Raw genomic sequence first — 19,320 nt, 5'->3', positions numbered from 1 at the left:
AAAGCCACTTCAAATAGTTCATGAATTTCTAACATACTGAAAACATGGCAAAGACCATGTGCTCAGTTTTTTTTCTTTGTTTCCAAACTATGTTGTGGTAAAATGAATTTGACGGTGTGACAGTGGTACCTGGAAAAACCTGCCATGATCCTGACAAGGGAAGTCTGTTGAGAGGTGACTCCTGTGATGTATGAGGAATCCCAGACAAATGGCCTTGTTTTAGCTTTTCTCGAGGAGGGAGAAAGTGAAGACTTGACTCTGCTGTTTAGTGGAGCAGTAGGTGAAATGGTTTTGCAGGAGCGAAGAGGCAAGCAATGTAATCGTGCACAACTATTTTAAGAATGGAAGGAAGCAAAATTGTTAAACTTCTAAACCCTATCCTCTCTTCTGCTTCCTTCCTCAAAAGCTGGTAATATGTAACATACATACTGCATGGATGTCAGGGTGAACTGTATGCCTGACTTGTGGTGTTTTTAAAACTAATGATGAACTGCATTCTGAATGTTTCTTTTTTTTTTTTAAAAAAAAAAAAAAAGCAACACACACACAAAAAAAAAAAGCAACACACACAAAAAACATTGCCCTCTTTTTGACTGAGTGCATTGAGTGACTTAATGATAATGAAAGGTTTTGCGATTTTGGGAAGAATATCAAAACATCTTTGAATGTCCTAGAAAAAAGGGGGTTGCCTTTTTTTTTAATTGATTTAAGCTCTTTTAATACTCCTGTATCTTTTAGAGTACTTGTGTTGTTGTAAATTTGGAAGAACACAAGAAGAAAGATATTTGAGTGGTAGCTTGATTTTTAGAATTTTTCTTTGGCTAATGTGGTACTCTACTGTTCTGTGTCTACAGTCTTGAATGAAGAGGAGTTCTGGGTGTTAAAGGGTTTTGGTACCATTCTTGTGGAGGAGGCAAGCTTCTAAACTAGTGTTGAGCTCTTTCTTAACTACTATTTTTACTTTTTTTCCCCCATGACTGAGTTGGTCCCAAACACTTGAACTTGACCCTGATATGAAGAAGTTGACTAGCTTGTTACTTACACCATAGACAGGAAAGTTTGATTAGTGGTTCACAATATTTCAGTTTTAAATTGAGCATATTCTGTAAAACATGCTCAAAGTTTCTTCAGGTGTCTATTCAATACTAGATTTTTACACTTTATCAAAATACTTAGGAAGAAGATTAAGCAAGTTTCATTGTGTTTTTGGACTTGCTTACTCTTTGCTTCCTGTGATTTCTGATGGAATTTGGCTGGGTGACTACTTAAAGCTTTGGAGAATAATAGCAGTTTTTATGTTGACTGTCTTTGGATCTTATTTTTTTGAATTCCTAGGATGGCCATGTAGAAGTGGCAAGATTACTTCTGGACAGCGGAGCTCAGGTAAACATGCCTGCTGACTCTTTTGAGTCTCCGTTGACCTTGGCAGCATGTGGTGGGCATGTTGAACTGGCAGCTTTGTTAATTGAACGTGGAGCTAACTTGGAAGAGGTAAACGATGAAGGATACACACCACTAATGGAAGCAGCTAGAGAAGGCCATGAAGAGATGGTGGCGCTGTTACTTGGTCAAGGTAACTACAGGACTCCTTTCTGTGGACTGTAGTTCTTAGAATCTTAGAATACTTTGGGGCGGAAGGACCGTAAAGCTCATCTAGTTGAAACTCCCCTCCCATGGGCAGGGATACCTTCCACTAGACCAGGTTGCTCAAAGCTCTGTCCAGCCTGGCTTTGAACACTTCCAGGGATGGGGCATCCACAGCTTCTCTGGGCAGCCTGTTCCAGTGCCTCACCACCCTCAAGGTGAAGAATTTCTTCCTTAGATCTGGTCTAAATCTACCCTCTTTCAGTTTAAAGCTGTTAACCCCTTGTCCTATCACTGCATGCCCTTGTTAACAAGTTCCTCTCCACTCTCTTGTAGGCCCCCCTTAGGTATTGGAAGGCTGATACATGTGTGGTTTTGGTGCTTTGTGTTTTTTTTTTTTTTGAAGGAGCAAACATCAATGCTCAAACAGAGGAGACGCAAGAAACTGCATTAACTCTGGCTTGCTGTGGAGGTTTTCTGGAGGTTGCAGATTTTCTTATTAAAGCAGGAGCTGACATAGAACTTGGTTGTTCCACACCTTTGATGGAAGCTGCTCAAGAGGGTCATTTGGAGCTAGTTAAATATTTATTAGCTGCAGGTATGGAGTAATTTTGTTAACTGTTTTGTCAAGACTTAATGTAACCTTAAGAAAAAAAATATCTTTTTCCGTATTCGTTACGTGTTCATTAGCAGCTTCTTGAAGTTGACTGCAAAGGTTTGTGGAATCTTAAGTAGTTTACTAATCAGACCTTAATTAAGCTATTGAAGATAGAGCTGATGTAAGCTCCCTTGGAACTGAAGTTCTAGGCATCTTCTGTGTGGATTTTTTTTTCTTTTTTTTCTTTTTTTTTTTTTTGTTGTTGTTTTGTTTTAGTGTGTTGTGAGTTTTATTTATTTATTTGTTATTCCTTTAGATTTAATTTACCAGTTTCATAGAAGTTGGGTTGGAAGGGGGAAATTAAAAGTTTTTATCTGATCTGGTAAAGGTTATGAAGAAACTTGCATATTTTCTGTAATGAACTCCATAAACCTTACATGCTCATTACTACTGCTTCAGGGGCTAATGTGCATGCAACAACAGCAACAGGTGATACAGCACTGACATATGCCTGTGAAAATGGCCATACTGATGTAGCAGATGTCTTACTTCAGGCAGGTGCAGATCTGGTAAGCCATTACCTTCTTAAAAAATATAGTTAGGAAATAAAATGTTGCATGTGTTTTTTGGTTTGTGGGATTTTTTTGTCCCGTATTCATTGCTGTAAATTTACTGCATTGGCTGTTAATTGTTATAGTTGTATTCAAATTATCCTTTAACCTTTTCCTTTTAACTGAGCATTAGTGATGCTTTTCTAATGCATTTTAGACTGTTTAATTACCTGAATATGCTTAAGTGAGATGTAGTGGTTAGATATCTAAAGTATTCTCAAGCCATTGAAGATTTCTTGTACAGAAAAATGTTTGCGCGGGTTTTTTTTTTTTTTTTTTGTCATGTGCAGTCCTGAATGGTATTCAATTGGAAATGTTGGGCTGATTATGGGTTAATATTTGGACCTGCAAATTTTGGTTCCTTAAGCAGCAAACAGTTGATAGTTCTGATGTGATTTATATTGTATACTTTCATGGAAACAAGATAGAGGTAAATACATTTTTACATTTCAATAGGGTTATATGTCAATATGTTATCAAAAAGTGAAGTTAAGCATGGCAGAATGCGTTTTGCTTAACCGTAGTGCCCACCATATGCTTGAATGCTTCTCGTCTCATACCTGTACAAAGGCGGGTAGATACTCTCGTTTATCTGCAAGAGACACTCAGTTGAAACGTTATTGCAATTTTGGTGTCTGTAGATTGTAAAATACTGAAAAGGGATCTTCCGTGTCTGGTGTCTTTCCATTCAAAAAAAACCCAAAAAGGCAGAGTTGCGTTTTTACATGTGCTGCTTTTGAATTTTCAATTTTAAGCCTGTCTTTATCTGCTCTAGGAGCATGAATCAGAAGGTGGAAGAACTCCTCTCATGAAAGCAGCGAGGGCAGGTCATGTTTGCACTGTTCAGTTCTTGATTAGCAAAGGTAAGAGTGTGAAGAGGTTTTGGTTTTCCTCCTGTAAGAAATACATGAAGTTAAGTATGTGTCAGTACTAATAATGTGACTTCCTTGGATTTGTTTCAAATAATTTAACTTAAGTAGAATATTGCTTCCAACTAAGCATGTAATGATCACCTCTGGATTCTGGTGAGATTAGTGGGAACTGCAACTACTTCTAAAATAGCTCTGTTTCAGTCTATAAATTCCTAGTAAAAGCAGCAACAGTAGTAGTGGTTACTGGATGTTAAGGAAGCTTCTTTTCCCTAGGTTGCTTGCAGCAGAGACTCAGGCATGAATTCCATAAGTTCTTCCAAAATAAATAATTTACTTGTCTGGTTCTGCATAGAGCAGCTTCAGCAACGTGCCTGGGTCCCCATCAATAGAAGAAAAACAACTTGGACAATTATACCCCCACAATCCAAGCCCTTACCCCCCATGTGTCATTCTGGGCTAATTGCAAAATTAGTCTGGGGTCCCCCGTTCTTCATTGAACCTTTTCATTTTTGTCAGGTGGCCTGTCAGTTAAAGTTCTGACCTTCAGTTGCTGTTTTCAACCCACTGCTGAAGAAAAAAAATTCTTGGTAATAGCCAAAATGTGCTTCTGTTAGATGCTGCTCTGTTCCTTATGTCCAGGAACGCAACTTCCCTTATCTTCTAGCTTGAAGACTCTGAGACCTTTTTTACGTAACGAAACAGAAAGTTCAAAGGCTTACAACTTGCAGAGGTTATGCTAGGCAAACTTACTTATGCTAAGTGAATTCTGTATGAGCAGTTTCAAACCAAGTTCTGTAAGTGGTATACCAAATAATTCAATAAACTGAGGCAGTCTCTTCCCTAACACTCTGTGTCTCCATGCTCTTTGTGTAACTTTTGAGAACTGTGTTTGGCAAAGTTTAATTTCAAGTGCCTGTTTGCCTCAAAGTTTTGACTGTAAGTTGCTTTATGTGGTCAGAACTATCAGCTCCAGCCTGTGGCCCTATTGAGTGCATGGAGTTGATACAGAGCTCAGAATCACTGTTTTCTGATACAGAGCTCAGAATCACTGTTTTCTCTCTCTTGAGCTGATACTGAAGGGTTTTTCTTGTACCTTGTATGGAGTGGGACTGGCCTAAAGCTTCCAGTGTGATGTAATTTTCCCTATGTAGACTGTAGACTAAAGAAGCAGAGCTACAACTAGTCATCTTCTTGCTGGTACTAAGATGCATGGATCCACATGTTGGATCTTAGCACTTCTTTTAAAGAGTCATGGTTCTGGCACAATTGCTGGCAAATTTCAAGGCAGTAGGTTCACCTACTATGTGACGTCGCATACTTACCACCATAGCCATATGAACAGTGGGTTTGGAGTGCTTGTCCAGGTAAGGGTTGCCCTTCGTTCTGGAGCCATATGTGCCAGGAGTTGAGTTACCTTTAAACTATTAGGCAGCTGGCAAGACCTTGGGTTCAGTGACTGTGACATGTTAAATGTTCCAATGCTACTAACAATTGACTGTTCAATTTAATTAATTTATCAGTTTTAAGACGTCAGCCGTAGAGAACTAGGTTTTCATATTTAAGAAAAAAGTTAACTTTCTGACATTTATGGTAGAGGAGATCAGGTTGAAGTTTTCTTTTTCTACATCATCTTTCCCCCTCTGTTTTTGAAGGAGCAAATGTGAATAGGACCACAGCTAACAATGATCACACAGTATTGTCGCTGGCCTGTGCAGGAGGTCATTTGGCAGTTGTGGAGTTACTGCTAGCTCATGGTGCTGATCCTACACACAGATTGAAGGTTTGTCACTCAGCTACCTTACTTTGCTCTGAGATGATCTTAAAATTAATTATATCCAAGCCAATTTGCTCCCTTTATGTTCTGTGCAACTAACCCAACATGTCATGATTTAAGTAGGATTAAGATCGAAACCCTAGTATTGCCATGAGCAGGCATTTTGCTCATGAACATATTCATTGAAGTTTGAGTTAGGAGTTCTGGTCTGTTGATTACTGTGAATGTAAGGGTTGCACTCCAGTTACAAGGCTGTAATTATGGAGGAGGGAGGAAAATTTTAAGTAGTACTAGGTTTTTTTGAAATATTTAATACAGAGTCCTTAAACTGACATGTGGACTTAATGCAGATTGAATGAATAGTTATTAAAGTAGTCTTATTCTGTATTGTGTTGTGTCTTCTATACTGCTTCAGTGTTACGTTTTGATGATACTGTTTTCTAAATCTGTCATCTTTCCCTCTTTAGGATGGATCAACTATGTTGATAGAGGCAGCAAAAGGGGGTCATACCAGTGTGGTTTGTTACCTTCTAGATTACCCAAACAACTTGCTTTCTGCTCCTCCACCTGATGCTACTCAGCTGACCCCACCATCCCATGATTTAAATAGGGTAAGACTTAAGGGCTGTGGATCCGTTGCTCTCTTTTGCATTTCTTCTTGTGGCTTACTCAAGAGCTTACAGATGAGGAGAGTCAATCATGTCATTTCATGGACTGCTGAACTGTAGGTGACTACAATGAAAATTACTTTGAGCTGTCATGAAAATGGTGAAGGCTTTTTGAGCATCACTGTAGAGTGCTTTTGTTGTTCTTCTTATTGCTCTATAACTATTATTGGAAAAGATGAGGAAAAAAGTCCCAGCAAGTGAAAAAGTCTGCTTTAATGAGGCTGTTAAGAACTATATTTGTATCCGATTGTGGCTTGTCTTTGCTTAACTTAAGTGTAGCAGTGTACCATACCAAGATGAGTGTTGTTTGGCAATTAATTTCCTAGGTTAAAAATGCAAAGTATATGCAAGTCAGATGATAATATGATTAAGTATTGAACTCTGTATTAAAAGACTGTGTAAAATGTTATTAGTTACTATGAAAGGTTGTTTTTCAAAGAGGTTTCGCTTACCTTCTGTTGAATTATAACTAGATTGGTGTATGAGAAAAGTAATCTGTTAGTATCCAACATTTTAGGCTCCTCGTGTACCAGTGCAGGCGCTGCCTATGGTCGTCCCACCCCAGGAGCCTGACAAACCCCCTGCTAATGTCGCTACAACCCTCCCCATCAGAAATAAAGGTCAGTCTTAGTTCTGGAGCTTATTTTCTAAATATCCTTCCTTAGTAGAAGATAGAGGGTTACACGTCCAGCAGAGTAGTTCCTGTGAAGAGTGTTTATGGATTCAGTCAAACAAACTGTAATACTTTTTTAAGGATTGCTTATCCACCAAATATAAAGTATCAGTCATTTAACCCTGTAAACATAAAGTGTCAAGAAATCTGCCTAAGTAATGTTTAATATATGTATTAGTCTGACATACTGGACTAATGCAAAGTGTCACCCAGAAGCCTATAGAAATTTGATCACTGAAGTTGTAAAAACAGAATTAATCACCCTTTTGTAGTTGATTTGGAACTTGTGTTTACTTAGGATAGCAGTTTTGGAGTGGGTTTGACTGATTTGGTTGAAGGTGGAATTTCTTGTACTATAAAATACTCAGTCTGATGTGGCTCAGTTCCTCCTAGGACTAAATTTGCATCCCTTTTGATATCAACTTTTTGACATGTAACACTTTCTGTACTTAAGAATTCTCTTCCAAAATGTTTTTTATCAAGGATCAGCAATAGTGCAAATACAGGCGTGCATGTCATAAAATTAATACTGTGTGTGCACTTGTATTGTTCTGGAAATACAGCGAGAATGACTGGAAGAAACTGGGCACCTCCACTGACTCAAATCCTTGGTTTTGATTTGCCTTTCTCCTTTCAAAATTAACCAATTGTTCCTTCTCCAACTGGTATGGCAGACTATGTCAGCTGTGTTACTGTGGACTTCTTCATAAAAGATGAAATGGATTAGTCCATCGCTCATTCTTAAAGGAAGGCTGAAATATTTGCCTTGCCTGGGCAGAGAGCCGAGTTTTGACACAGGCAAAATCATGTCTACTAAGGATAAAATGTGGTGGCTAAACGTACCCTGTTAGATCATGTTAAATATAAATGAGTCTCCTGGTTTCTAGCGTTGTCAACTGAGCAAAGCTGAATACTTGTAGTGAAAGGATTCAATAGTCCTAGAAAGTATAGTTCTTCCAAAAATGTACCAAGTTATTCACAAAACTGGTGGCCTAGAACAAGTCACCTGTCCCTCAAGATGCTTTTGCATCGCTTTTGCTGTGCTTCAGGGCTGTAACCATATGGTTGTTTTAACATGATACCAGATGCAAAACATCAAGTAAAGAGACAGCACTTCCTTTCTTTTTTTCCCACTTATCTTGTAGCACCACTTTTTAACAGCGGCTCTTATCACTTCATTTGACAAAAGGGTAACAATTATTGGAGTAAATATGTCAGCATAGCATAGGGTTATTTGGAATGTATGTGCAGTAATCTGTAGCGTTAAATTGCAATCTGGCTGCTGTATTAAAATTGATAGTGACAGATACGGCTTTCTTTGAGGGCCTTACAGTGCACACTGACCTTCTGTGGGTGCTGTGTCTTGGTGCACAACTGGCCATTTAGCATCCCAATAGTAGGTCTATAATGAGGATGCCATTCATATGCACTTCCATTGGTTCTGAGGGGGTTTCTTTTTCACACAGCTGCTTCTAAACAAAAGTCCAGCAGTCATTTGCCAGCAAACAACCAGGATGTACAGGGTTACATCACCAATCAGTCTCCAGAGAGCATTGTAGAAGAGGCTCAGGGCAAGTTGACAGAGCTGGAACAGAGGATAAAAGAAGCCATAGAGAAGAACGCTCAACTGCAGTCCTTGGAATTGGCACATGCCGATCAGCTCACCAAAGAGAAGATTGAGGAGCTGAACAAAACGAGAGAGGAGCAAATTCAGAAGAAACAAAAGATTTTGGAAGAACTACAGAAGGTGGAGCGAGAGTTACAGCTGAAAACTCAGCAGCAGCTAAAAAAACAATATCTAGAGGTAAAAGCGCAAAGAATTCAGCTCCAGCAGCAGCAACAGTCTTGCCAGCATCTGGGACTACTGACTCCTGTTGGGGTAGGAGAACAACTCTCAGAGGGAGACTATGCACGATTACAGCAAGTCGACCCCATCTTACTTAAAGATGATCCTCAGCAAGCTGCTGCACAGACGGGTTTTGCACCAATTCAGCCTCTGGCCATGCCACAAGCTTTGCCTCTGGCAGCAGGTTCCTTACCTCCAGGGTCCATCGCAAATCTTACAGAACTGCAAGGTGTTATAGTTGGACAGCCAGTGTTGGGCCAAGCACAACTAGCAGGGCTGGGGCAAGGAATACTGACAGAAACACAGCAAGGGTTAATGGTAGCCAGCCCTGCTCAGACGCTCAATGACACGCTGGATGACATCATGGCAGGTGGGTTTATATTGTTATGAGCAGGTATAATATTTGCTTGAACAGTTGAGGTTATGTCCACTTCTTTATGTGTGTGTGTTTGTGTATTTCTGCTAGCTCTACAGCAAGTACCACTAGCCTTCTGATCCTTGTCTTTAGGAGTTAAGAAAACTAGTTTGAACTTTTTGATTTGCAGGGTTGCCTTTGCTTTTGTTTTATTAACTGGTGCATGTTGGTCAGGCTGTTATAACAGAAGGGGCATTTTAAACTCTTTGTAGTTTGGGGGGATGTGCTAGAGTCTTAACAGTTCTTCTTTTTGTCCTGTGTGTAGCTCAGGAGCAATGTCTTGACAATAGTAGTTGTTAATATTTTGGACAAGCTAACCTGAGAACTGAGTTGGAGCAGTTGAAGTGGGCTTTGAGCAGCTATAGCACTGCATCAAGCCTACAGTGTGTAAGGAACCTTGTAGGCTTGTCTTTTAAATGAGAGCTGCTCTGCTTGGACTTGAATAGCCTACCCATTGTAAGCTTTTACTTCTATTTGGGAAAAAAAGATGGTAATACTATGACTTTTTAAAATATCTACTCATAAAAATGTCTACCTTGCCAACGAAAAACAAATTTTGCCTTACCAAATTCTTTAATGCTTTGGAGATTTCTTTACCCAGTTACATCAGTGCTTTGCAGCCTTCAAAAGTAGTAGAGGAAAATAATTGAACGGGTTTTAAATACCATAGGACATGCGAGATGTTAGTGTTCCGTTCTTTTACATTTGCTTTTGTTGCACGTAATCCTTTGTCCATGTTAAAGTAGTTGCTGAAATAATCATCGTGACTGCTTAGTTGAATACAGATTAACTTAGGAAATATTAACAATCTCATCCCTAAATCAGAATTTGCTGAGATGCTCTTGGTTAAGCTGATGAACTTTCATTTTTAAAAGTGCTATTTTGACAAGTCTGCTTTGTAAGGCATGTTAAGATGAGTGTGTGTTGGAGGAAAGGCAGGTCTCTGCATTTCTAGGCGAGAATGTTTGCTGAGGTGTGGAGCTGTGTACTGCAAGAGTTATTGGAGTACAAGAATGTTGCAGAGCAAATAGAAGATATGGTAATAGTTAAAAACACCAGGTGGTGTTTGTTTAAAATACATGGAACAACACTTTTAAAGCTGTGCGATTGAAATTAGGCACACAGTGAAGTAACCTGATGTTCAGGAAAGCCTACAGAGATTCTCCTCTGAAAATCTGGTGTTAGAGTTGAAGTCTAGACATACAACTTGAAAGCTCTTGGTGGATAAAGAACAAAGTGGATACATTAGAAAGTATGTAACAGTACATCCATCATGCCTTGATAGTTCTCTCACATGGAGCTGCTGAGGTACATATCAATACTAGCCACTTGGTTCAAGAAATGGAACAAATATGTTTCTTGGTTACTTAGGAATCTGTGCGGTGCACTTCAATTGTGCGTAAATATAAGTTTGAGTTAAGGTATTTGTAATGTGTTCAGCTTCATATAACAGTGTGAGAATCTCTGATTCTAGGTCATCTGATGAGTACCCAAGTGCTCAGGTACATCTTTTTGGAAAAGGTCAGGTATTTCCAATGTACATTTGAGTGAATGTTTTTGTACTCCTTTGTCTCAGTTCTTACTGTGTGCATGCACATGTACAATTGGGAATGAGATCAAAATTGTCTTCTGGAAGGCATTTGTGGCAAGTCTGTTAAAAACTGTACAGATGCGATTTCATATCTGCTTTTCTGTCAATTTTATGGTTATTTTAAGTGAGAGCAGACAGGCCTGAGTATACAGTTTAAGTGCCAGCTCAAATCCACATATCAGAATTTAGTGTGGAGGTGTGGTAGGCTCAATGTAACACAAAACATTTAAGCAGCAGGTATGTATTTTATTGGTAGCTTTGTGTATTGCATTAATTGGTGTAGAGTATCTCCATTGACTTAAATCTCTGTTCCTGAGATGAGTTTAGTTCTATCACAGGGCTGTGGCTTGAAGCACTGGTTACAAAAAGAAAGCTTTGCCTTGTGTGCAGTTTTAATCTCATGTTCATCTCTGGGCTTGATTAGTTGTAAACAATTAGTTTGATTTTTGCCATTTTAAGTTCTGGTTTAGAACAAAGCCAGGTGTGCACATGCTGATATTTGTGAGAAGCTAGTGTTAAGACATCAGTACTGCTCTAGAGGTCAAGTGCTGTTGGTAGGTCAGCTCTGGGACTTGAGTGGATTTCTTGGAATTAGAGAAGCTAATTAGTGTTTCCAGAGCTCTGCACAATTTACCTGGAAACACAGTGAGAGAACGTACTAGAGTTAAGAGGTTTAGACATTATTTTTAAGAAATAAATAGAGTTGAAAAAGTAGCAAATAATATCTTGGTTATAACTTTGGGCTCTTTTCTGATCCTGGTGAAATTCATGGCAAGGAAATGGTTTGCTTGTCAGCTTCAAATGTTAGACAAGTTCTTTGCTTGCTTGGAGGCTAGTGAATAGAAGTATTTTTTAGGTTACTTATTTAACTCGTGAACTAAAACATGGCATATATTAAATGATGTGTTAAGGATATTTTTAAAAGAATCATCATTTTTAGTAGCAAAGTTCTCTTAAAATAACTGCTAAAAGGAGTGTGTCCAGTAACAAAGCCTCACAAAGAATTTCAGGATTTTTGAAGCACTTGATAAGATCCATTCCTGGAAGCTACCCGTGGGAGGAGTCAGTTATAAGTGTAACTGTCTGAATTAATACATAAGAAAGAATATGCTTTGACTGCAAGTTCTTCACAGAAACTCCAGTACTGAGAAAATAAGGACAAAACACCAGCATCACAGAAAAATCAGTTTTGTTCCACTTGTGACCTGTGCAGGAGCTGCAGAAAGCCAAGAATGCAAGCTTTTATGCATTGGTATAACTACAATTGGTTGTTGGCAGTTGTTATGCTGTTCTTGGAAATTTAGGGTAAATGCATGTAGACTTTTGTCCATGGCATTCTAAGAGACTTTCATCTTCTGTTAGGCCGATGGTTTTGTGTGGGACTGAGCCTGTGATAATCTACCTTTCATACTGTAATGATCTTCAAGATGACAGGCATGTGCTTTTCAGGCTCTGCTCAAGGTGCTGTAAGTGCACAGAAGTAATGCTGTGTCTGTATTTGAACTCAGAACATGACTTTGACTCTTACAATTCAAGGCATGTTAAGCATCTGAAGGGTTCTGTATTGGTTTTAAGCATATGTGGCACCAACATAGTTTATAATAACTTAAGATACTGGAAGAAATTGGGAGCAAAGGAGAAGCAGCCAATGTGGAACAAGCCTTTTGAGCTGGCTTGAAACAAGTTGGAAAAATCTGAGGTATCTGATATGCTTCTTGTAATGTTTGTTGGTTGGTTGGTTTGTTTGTTTTTCTGGTTCCTCATCTTGGCTTACTCCAATGTAATGTGAAACAGTGGTTTTATACATCTGCTGTTGACATTACAGGAGATAAGGAAAAAATATGTCAGAACAATGCTGTGCCCACAGTAAGACAATACTAGTAAGAAACTTAGTGGTCAACATAAAGATGAAATGGGATTATAAAGATGCTTGTTTTCTGTAATGTTGGACTTATTGAAAACACAAAAATATTCAAGGAAGCAAGAAACTTGGAACAGTGTGACCAACCCCTTTCAAAATGTCAGGGTTTTTTTCAGACACACCTTATGACATGTAGATCAGTGAGGAAAAAAAAAATCCTGTTGGCTCAGATGTTAAGTATCTTGTGTTTGTTTTCAGGTGTTTTTTTTTTTTTTTTTCTGTTGGTTTGGTTTTGGTGTTTTTGTTTGGTTGGTTTGTTTGTTTTATTTGTCAGCTTGACTGTTTTAGTTCATTCCCTGATATGGGGGCTTCATTTGTAAGCCAAGTGCTGGTCTGGATGGTGGAGCTGCTGGCTTTGTGGAAGAAGGTAGCAGCTGTGAGATTGTCCTTTTTTAATTTAAGCCAAGAAAAGGTTGAGGTGTCCAGAAAGAAATCAGTATGAAGAGCAGGTATGCCTCTATCAGTAAGCACTAAGCTGGTTTCCTGACATCCAAACAAGTGCAAAAGACTTGTGACTGGAGTAGTCAAACAATGCTAAGAATAATACATTCCAACAAAGAAGCTTGACCTTCTCTTATAATGTGATTAAGATCAGTTACCTCATCCCATACTGAGGCATGTATATATTAAAATATTCTAATAGTGAACTGGCTTTGAAGACTGCATAAAGTCATGATGGTTTAATGTCGAAATACAGACTTCTAGTTAAATTTGCCACTGGTCTATTAGAGTAGGTGGAAGAGTGGCAGAGGGGAAGATGGAGCTGTGACTGTCAGTGCTTTTAGATTTGATGACCAAGCTAGTTGGTTACTCTTTTCACTGCTCAAGACTGTTGTGAAAACCTTTTGGCTTATTGAACTTCTACTGTTTTGGTTTGGACACCATAAAGATTCTGTTCATTGCCCTTGGCATGTTCATTAAGAATTTGGTCTCTGTGTAGGTGATGTTGAAATAAATATAATCAGTCATTACCTGTAAAAATTAATGTCTTGTGTTAGTGAAACGTACTGTAGGGATATGAACTATACTTGTCCATGAATTATTGCTGACGCCCGCTTGAAATATACTTCATGTGAGAACTGTAAGTCAACATGCATATTCTCCTCTACTGTCATGCATAAAACCATCTTTGTATGGGTTGTACAATAAGGCTTTGCTTTCTTAGACAAAGAGGGGTGTTGGTTTTTAAACATCTCGTTTTTTCACCTCTCTGTAACAACATAGTTATAAAAAAAATAGACTGCATCTGAATTGAGACCTTCCAAACTAAATTGTTTTTGTTGCTTTGTTGGGTGAGGGGGGGGTTGTGTGGGGTTTTTGTGTTGTGGGGTTTGTGGTGTTCGTGGGTTTTGGTGTGTGGTTTTTTTTTTTTTTTTTTTAGTCTAACAACTTTAATAGTGCCTCCTGTACCAGAGATGTTCTCCAGCCCCCGTATTGAGGCTACAGCAGTAATTCTTAACAGCTCTTAAAAATACATGTGCTACTGTAGCAGGGTTAGTTTTTTTCTTGTGTGGATGATTTGATGATTGTGATTTTTATATCATCCAAGTTAAGCGTATATATGGTTAGTGTACAGTCTATTTTACCATCTTTATCAAGTGAAGCATCTTGATCCTTTGCCGTTCCATTACTGTTTTATGCTGTGTGAACTTTGTCTTGGAACTTGTAGAAAGAAGACAAATACGCTAGTTTTTCAAAATGACTTGTCAATGACCATATGTGTTAAGAGGGAAGCAGGAGTTGAAACAGTCAGCTTTTTATCCTTGTGTACAAGGCTAATTCTAAGTTGTGTTTTTAGGTTATATTTCTAATTTACAGTCAGAATATGGAATAAGACAGATTTAAATACTCCACTTAGTATTTCATTATGATCTTCAGTTACTTAGTTTCTGTACAGAACTCCCTTAGGCCATAGTTTTTGACCTCATGTAGGAATATTTTTGGCTCAAGTTTTATATGTTTTTTTTAATCCATACCTAGCATGATTTGTCTTGTGAGATGAGAACAGATTTCAAAAGGTACTCTGATACAAAGATCAAAGGAGTTTGAATCTTGATTTATTTTTAAATCATACTTTCCATGTTAATCATAGTTTCTATGTCATAAGTTGGGGATTCTTTGTTCTCCTTTCAGTGGCATTTAGTAGCTTCTTTTTTGGCATTTGGGATAGGAAGTCCAGAAATTAGATTAGTAATGGACTAAAAACATAGCAGCCTTGCAGAGGAAAGAATATACAAATTGTCGTGGTAGGATAACATTTTTTGTGGCATCTGCTAAAACCTTAGAGCTTCAGATTAGGTAGAGGAACTGATTATCAGTGGCTGGTAATTGGGACATGGCTAATAATTAAACCTATTTGAAAAATAAACGGGACTTGAAAAGTTTGGGATACGTGGGCATTGTTTCAGTGTTCTATAAAGTGGCATGTATTAGATGAATGCTGACAATATGTGGAAACTGCAGTTCTTAATTTTGCAGTTAAAGATGCTTTTGTCAACTTGACAGGAGAAGGGTATGGTACTTAAATTTCTCCTTTTCTGATCACACATGATAAAGACCTGTAGAGATACTGGGGAAAAGCCAGGGGGAAAAACATTTATTTCTTTCAAGGGCAAACAAGAAGTAGGAAAACCCAAAGACTGTTCTAGTTAAATTTATACTTTTAAACATTATATATATGAAGCAAGTGTCAGGGAAGTATGACAGTCAGTGCTATCTTGGGTCATGTCAATATACTGTCATCAGCTGCAAAGTGGTATTGCCTTTTGCTTATGCTAACAACCTTGACCAATGGCTGTTAAGAAGCTTCCACTTCTCTGGTGTCAACAATTTCTGCCACATGAGCATCCTGACACTAGCACTACTGCTTTTTTGTCATGTTTATGGGGGCAGGGGCAAGGGGTGAAGGCCAGATGGGCTTTTAGATGAGAATCTTCCAAGTGTTTTAAGAAAAATTGCATAGATTGCCCATTGATTTGACTTGGTCTGCAATCTTGCTACTAAAGGTATGGAACTCCTGGTCCAAATAATGACTTGTTGCAGGAAAGATCTTTGGTTTTCTTTAAAAAAAAAAAAAAGTGGTGGGCTTCTAGAAAACACACCAATCTGATAGTGTTTCGGGTTTTTTTTATCTAATGCAGTTAACCTTTTTCATAGTTGTTAAATTCAAAGAGTTAAAGATTGGATTACATGTGTGGAAAACATGTATTCATGGAAAATAAAGTATTTAGGGTGTTCTGTCCCAGTATCCATATATTGTCTTGTTAAACATCTGAAGTAAAGTGGTTTACTTTTACTAAGTGTAGTTCTTCTGTTCAACAGCAGTGAGCGGAAGAGCATCTGCAATGTCAAACACTCCTACCCACAGCATTGCAACTTCTGTCTCCCAACCTCAGACACCAACTCCAAGTCCTATCATTTCTCCTTCAGCCATGCTACCAATCTACCCTGCTATAGATATTGATGCTCAGGTAAGCCTGCACTTGTCGCTGCAGCACAGATTGCCTCTACACTCTGAATAATTCATCAGGAGTAAACAACTCTGTATAATGAATTGGGTTCTGGAGGCTTGATTTGTGGCTTTTAGAAAGTCTGTACAACTCCTTGGAGAGCTGCAGCCTACTTTCCTCTGTGCTCTAGCTGAATTAAAGAGAAGGTCTTTGAATGACTTGTGTTTCTCATTTCTTCATTGTCAGAGAGATTATGAGAAACAGCAAAGTTGCCTTCTAACAGAAACTGAAATTTTTTTCTGGCCTGGTTTCTTAAGACAAATAAGCTTTAAAGTGTTGCAGTTTTTTCTGGTGTTTTTTGTGGTGATTTTTTTTTTGTTTGTTTGTTTTTTGTTTTTCTGCAGTGTTTCTGTTTTTTCCAGTTGTGCTTTAAGTTGTTGGTCAGTAATCACCCACCTTGACAGACACATGAAAGTACTGAAACTAATATTTTTTTTGTAAACTTTTTAACAAGAGGAAATAATACAAGCCAGTCATTTCTCTTTCAGATAGCCTAGTGACCATTTAAATGGGCCATGGCAACACTAAAAAATTAAATGCACATTTTTTCATTGCAAGGGCTTAATAGGCAGAGTCAAGGTTGATAAGGGCTCTGTGCTATTGCTAAGAGCTATTTACCACTAGAAGTGACCAGTTGGAGACAGTGTATCAGTGCCACAAAGAGCAAAAATTTAAAAGCAGAGTGTAAGCTCCAGCATTTGTGTATTTTCAGTTGTTCTGTTGGGTTTGATTATCATGATTTGTGGATGCACTGTAGCTAATTTCTACTGTTCAGAGGCTTCAGCAACAGTAGTGGTGAGATTAAGAATTTTTCCTCCTTGGGTTTAACTGGAGGGTTAAGAATTCAAGATAGAATTCTTAACTTCCTTATACCATACAGTCAAGCACCGGTAAAGAAGTTGATCTAATTAAGAAAACATACATGGAATCTCAGTTCTTGTCAGAAATTGTTCTCAAATCTCCCAACAGAGCTGACTTCTGAAGTAGAATCCAGTTATCAACTTGAACACAGAAGATAACTGTGAGGTATCCAGTAGACATGTCTTAAACTTATAGAAGCTTTTTTTATCTTGACACAAGTATAGTTGTACTTAGGCTAACAGGCAATGTAACAGGGGTTGCAATTGAAAAAGGAAATACTTATCTTGCTGCTATGTATCTCTTTCTTTTAGACTGAGAGTAATCATGACACAGCATTGACACTTGCTTGTGCTGGTGGCCATGAAGAGCTAGTGCAAACGCTGCTAGAGAGGGGAGCGAATATTGAACACCGGGACAAGAAAGGTAAGTACTTCACTGTGGCAATACAGACCCTCTCTGGTCTTTTGGTGCATCACAGTAAATAAATAGACAATAAGCATAGTCTTTCTGTGAAGCTTTAAGGTTTGTTTTCTTGGTGGTTTAGCTTAAGTCATTTAAGTTATGAATGTGCACTTTTCAAACATCCTTTTTAATTTCAGGGTTTACTCCGCTTATTCTGGCTGCTACAGCTGGCCACGTGGGTGTTGTTGAAATATTACTGGATAATGGAGCTGATATTGAAGCCCAGTCTGAGAGAACCAAGGACACTCCCTTGTCTTTGGCTTGTTCAGGAGGGAGACAAGAGGTGAAGTACAACTTAAGTCTTCAGAAGCAGTTTGTAGATTACATATTGTGTCAGTATACCAAAACAATCTTCCAGAAAAGTTATAGTAACTTAATTGACTACTCTGTTTCATGATGATGGTCTATAAAAAATATGCAAAGAGCTTCAGATTTCCTAAGTTATATATGGCATCATGTCTGATATAAATTGCCTTTTTGTTTTTTATAAGCTGGACCAATGCTGTGCACGTGCCCTCACAATTGTAATCACTAGTGGATCGTTATGGGGCTTTTACCAGCATAATTAGATGTACACATGAAGGCAAATGCAATAAGTGTTCTTGTTGAGAAGCTGGAGTTAGACATGAATCAGCTCCATATATGAGCCAAAAGGGTTTTCTAGTAGATTTTGTATAGCCCATAGGATATTGGAGTACTGCAGATGACTCCATTGTCTCTGACTGAAAACATGAAGAACTTTTTCCAAATGAGTGATAAAAAGTAAATGTGAGGGAAGGGGTTTTTTTTAATGTTAGGTGAAATACTGTATTCTGTGACTTAAAAAAACTGTCTTTATTTTGTGGCTTTTTTTCCTAATGGTTATTAGAAATTGGGAGTGTATGATTCTGTTAATGCTTCTGCTATTTGGATTGCGAAAGCTACAGTGGAAGCTATAAAATCTGGTGCGGGATCACCTTCTCCTGTCTGTGACTGTCTGGGAATTAATGAGGTTGGAGACATCTCTCCCACTTCTGCAGGTTGTCTTAACAGTGGTACTATGGCATTTTAAAGGTGATTGCTTCCCTAGACAAAAACTTACTGAAAAATTGTCGCTCTTTTGGCCTGATTTTAGTGTCATTGGGAAGATTTCAAACGTTGGGACTTCAGTGTGATGACCTTTACATGCTCTCAAGTGAAGGGAAAGGCCTATTTTTAATAAGCCTTTTAATAACCTTTGTGACCAGCAACCTCATGCTGCAAATGTGAATTTATGCTCATCTTTTTAGAGCATTTTTTGAGGAATCCATCATTGTATCATTCATGTTTTTTGTGGAAGAAGATTAGAAGACACTGGCCTTTGAGCAGCACAGATGATGTTGGGTGCCCTCTTGCCCTAGTTTCTATATTTAGCAGTATATTTGTCCTGTGATTTCAAGGCAAAGTATTGTGATTGAAAAGCCCTTGACTTTAGCTGTGTGGGTCAAATTTAAACATGTCTTAACACTTTAAAGCTGAAAGTGGGATATATTAAATGTTGCACTGGAGATCAGATGGGTTCTCACCTCAGTGTTAATTTTATGTTGCTACAAAGTATTTTATTGTCCAGTCTTCTACAGAAACTTCATTGCAGAATCTAAGCTTTATGTAGAACATGGGAAGCTGCGAATTGTTTGGGTTGTGAATCTGTCTGAAAGGAAAGAATAATATAAGTACTTCTGTTGCTTTTGTTCACATACAGAGAAATCCAGCAAGTCATGCAAATGTTAATTTTTCTAGTGGCTCCTGCATGCAATTTCTGCGTATAATCCACACACGGTTTGTCGTGATGTAAACAGAGAATGTAAGATAAAAGTATGCAACTGCTTTCTTGTTTGCTCCGCAGCTTTAGTTTGGGGATGAGTCTTGAACGTGACAGTGAACTGAGCTTTCCAGTAGGACAGGACAAACATCAAG

The 19,320-nt window shown here is 38.3% G+C and overlaps 1 protein-coding gene across 5 annotated transcripts in view; it reads left to right on the top strand.

Moving 5' to 3' along the window:
• The window catches only part of ANKRD17 (ankyrin repeat domain 17), a 94,655-nt gene that overhangs the window by 54,667 nt on the left and 20,668 nt on the right, over positions 1 to 19,320 (top strand). For 4 of the 5 annotated variants that reach the window (XM_071807900.1, XM_065837366.2, XM_065837364.2 and 1 more), the window contains exons 8-18: positions 1,336 to 1,573; positions 1,991 to 2,182; positions 2,642 to 2,751; positions 3,569 to 3,656; positions 5,318 to 5,445; positions 5,907 to 6,050; positions 6,625 to 6,727; positions 8,247 to 8,996; positions 15,875 to 16,023; positions 17,235 to 17,346; positions 17,523 to 17,668. In XM_071807900.1, coding sequence (XP_071664001.1) covers positions 1,336 to 1,573; positions 1,991 to 2,182; positions 2,642 to 2,751; positions 3,569 to 3,656; positions 5,318 to 5,445; positions 5,907 to 6,050; positions 6,625 to 6,727; positions 8,247 to 8,996; positions 15,875 to 16,023; positions 17,235 to 17,346; positions 17,523 to 17,668 — 2,160 coding nt within the window. The remainder of the gene's footprint in view (positions 1 to 1,335; positions 1,574 to 1,990; positions 2,183 to 2,641; positions 2,752 to 3,568; positions 3,657 to 5,317; positions 5,446 to 5,906; positions 6,051 to 6,624; positions 6,728 to 8,246; positions 8,997 to 15,874; positions 16,024 to 17,234; positions 17,347 to 17,522; positions 17,669 to 19,320) is intronic. The other variant, XM_065837365.2, reaches the window with a different exon arrangement.

The sequence above is a fragment of the Patagioenas fasciata genome, chromosome 4, assembly GCF_037038585.1.
Source record: "Patagioenas fasciata isolate bPatFas1 chromosome 4, bPatFas1.hap1, whole genome shotgun sequence".
Taxonomy (NCBI): Eukaryota; Metazoa; Chordata; class Aves; order Columbiformes; family Columbidae; genus Patagioenas; species Patagioenas fasciata.
This window is presented reverse-complemented; position numbering and strand designations above follow the sequence as displayed.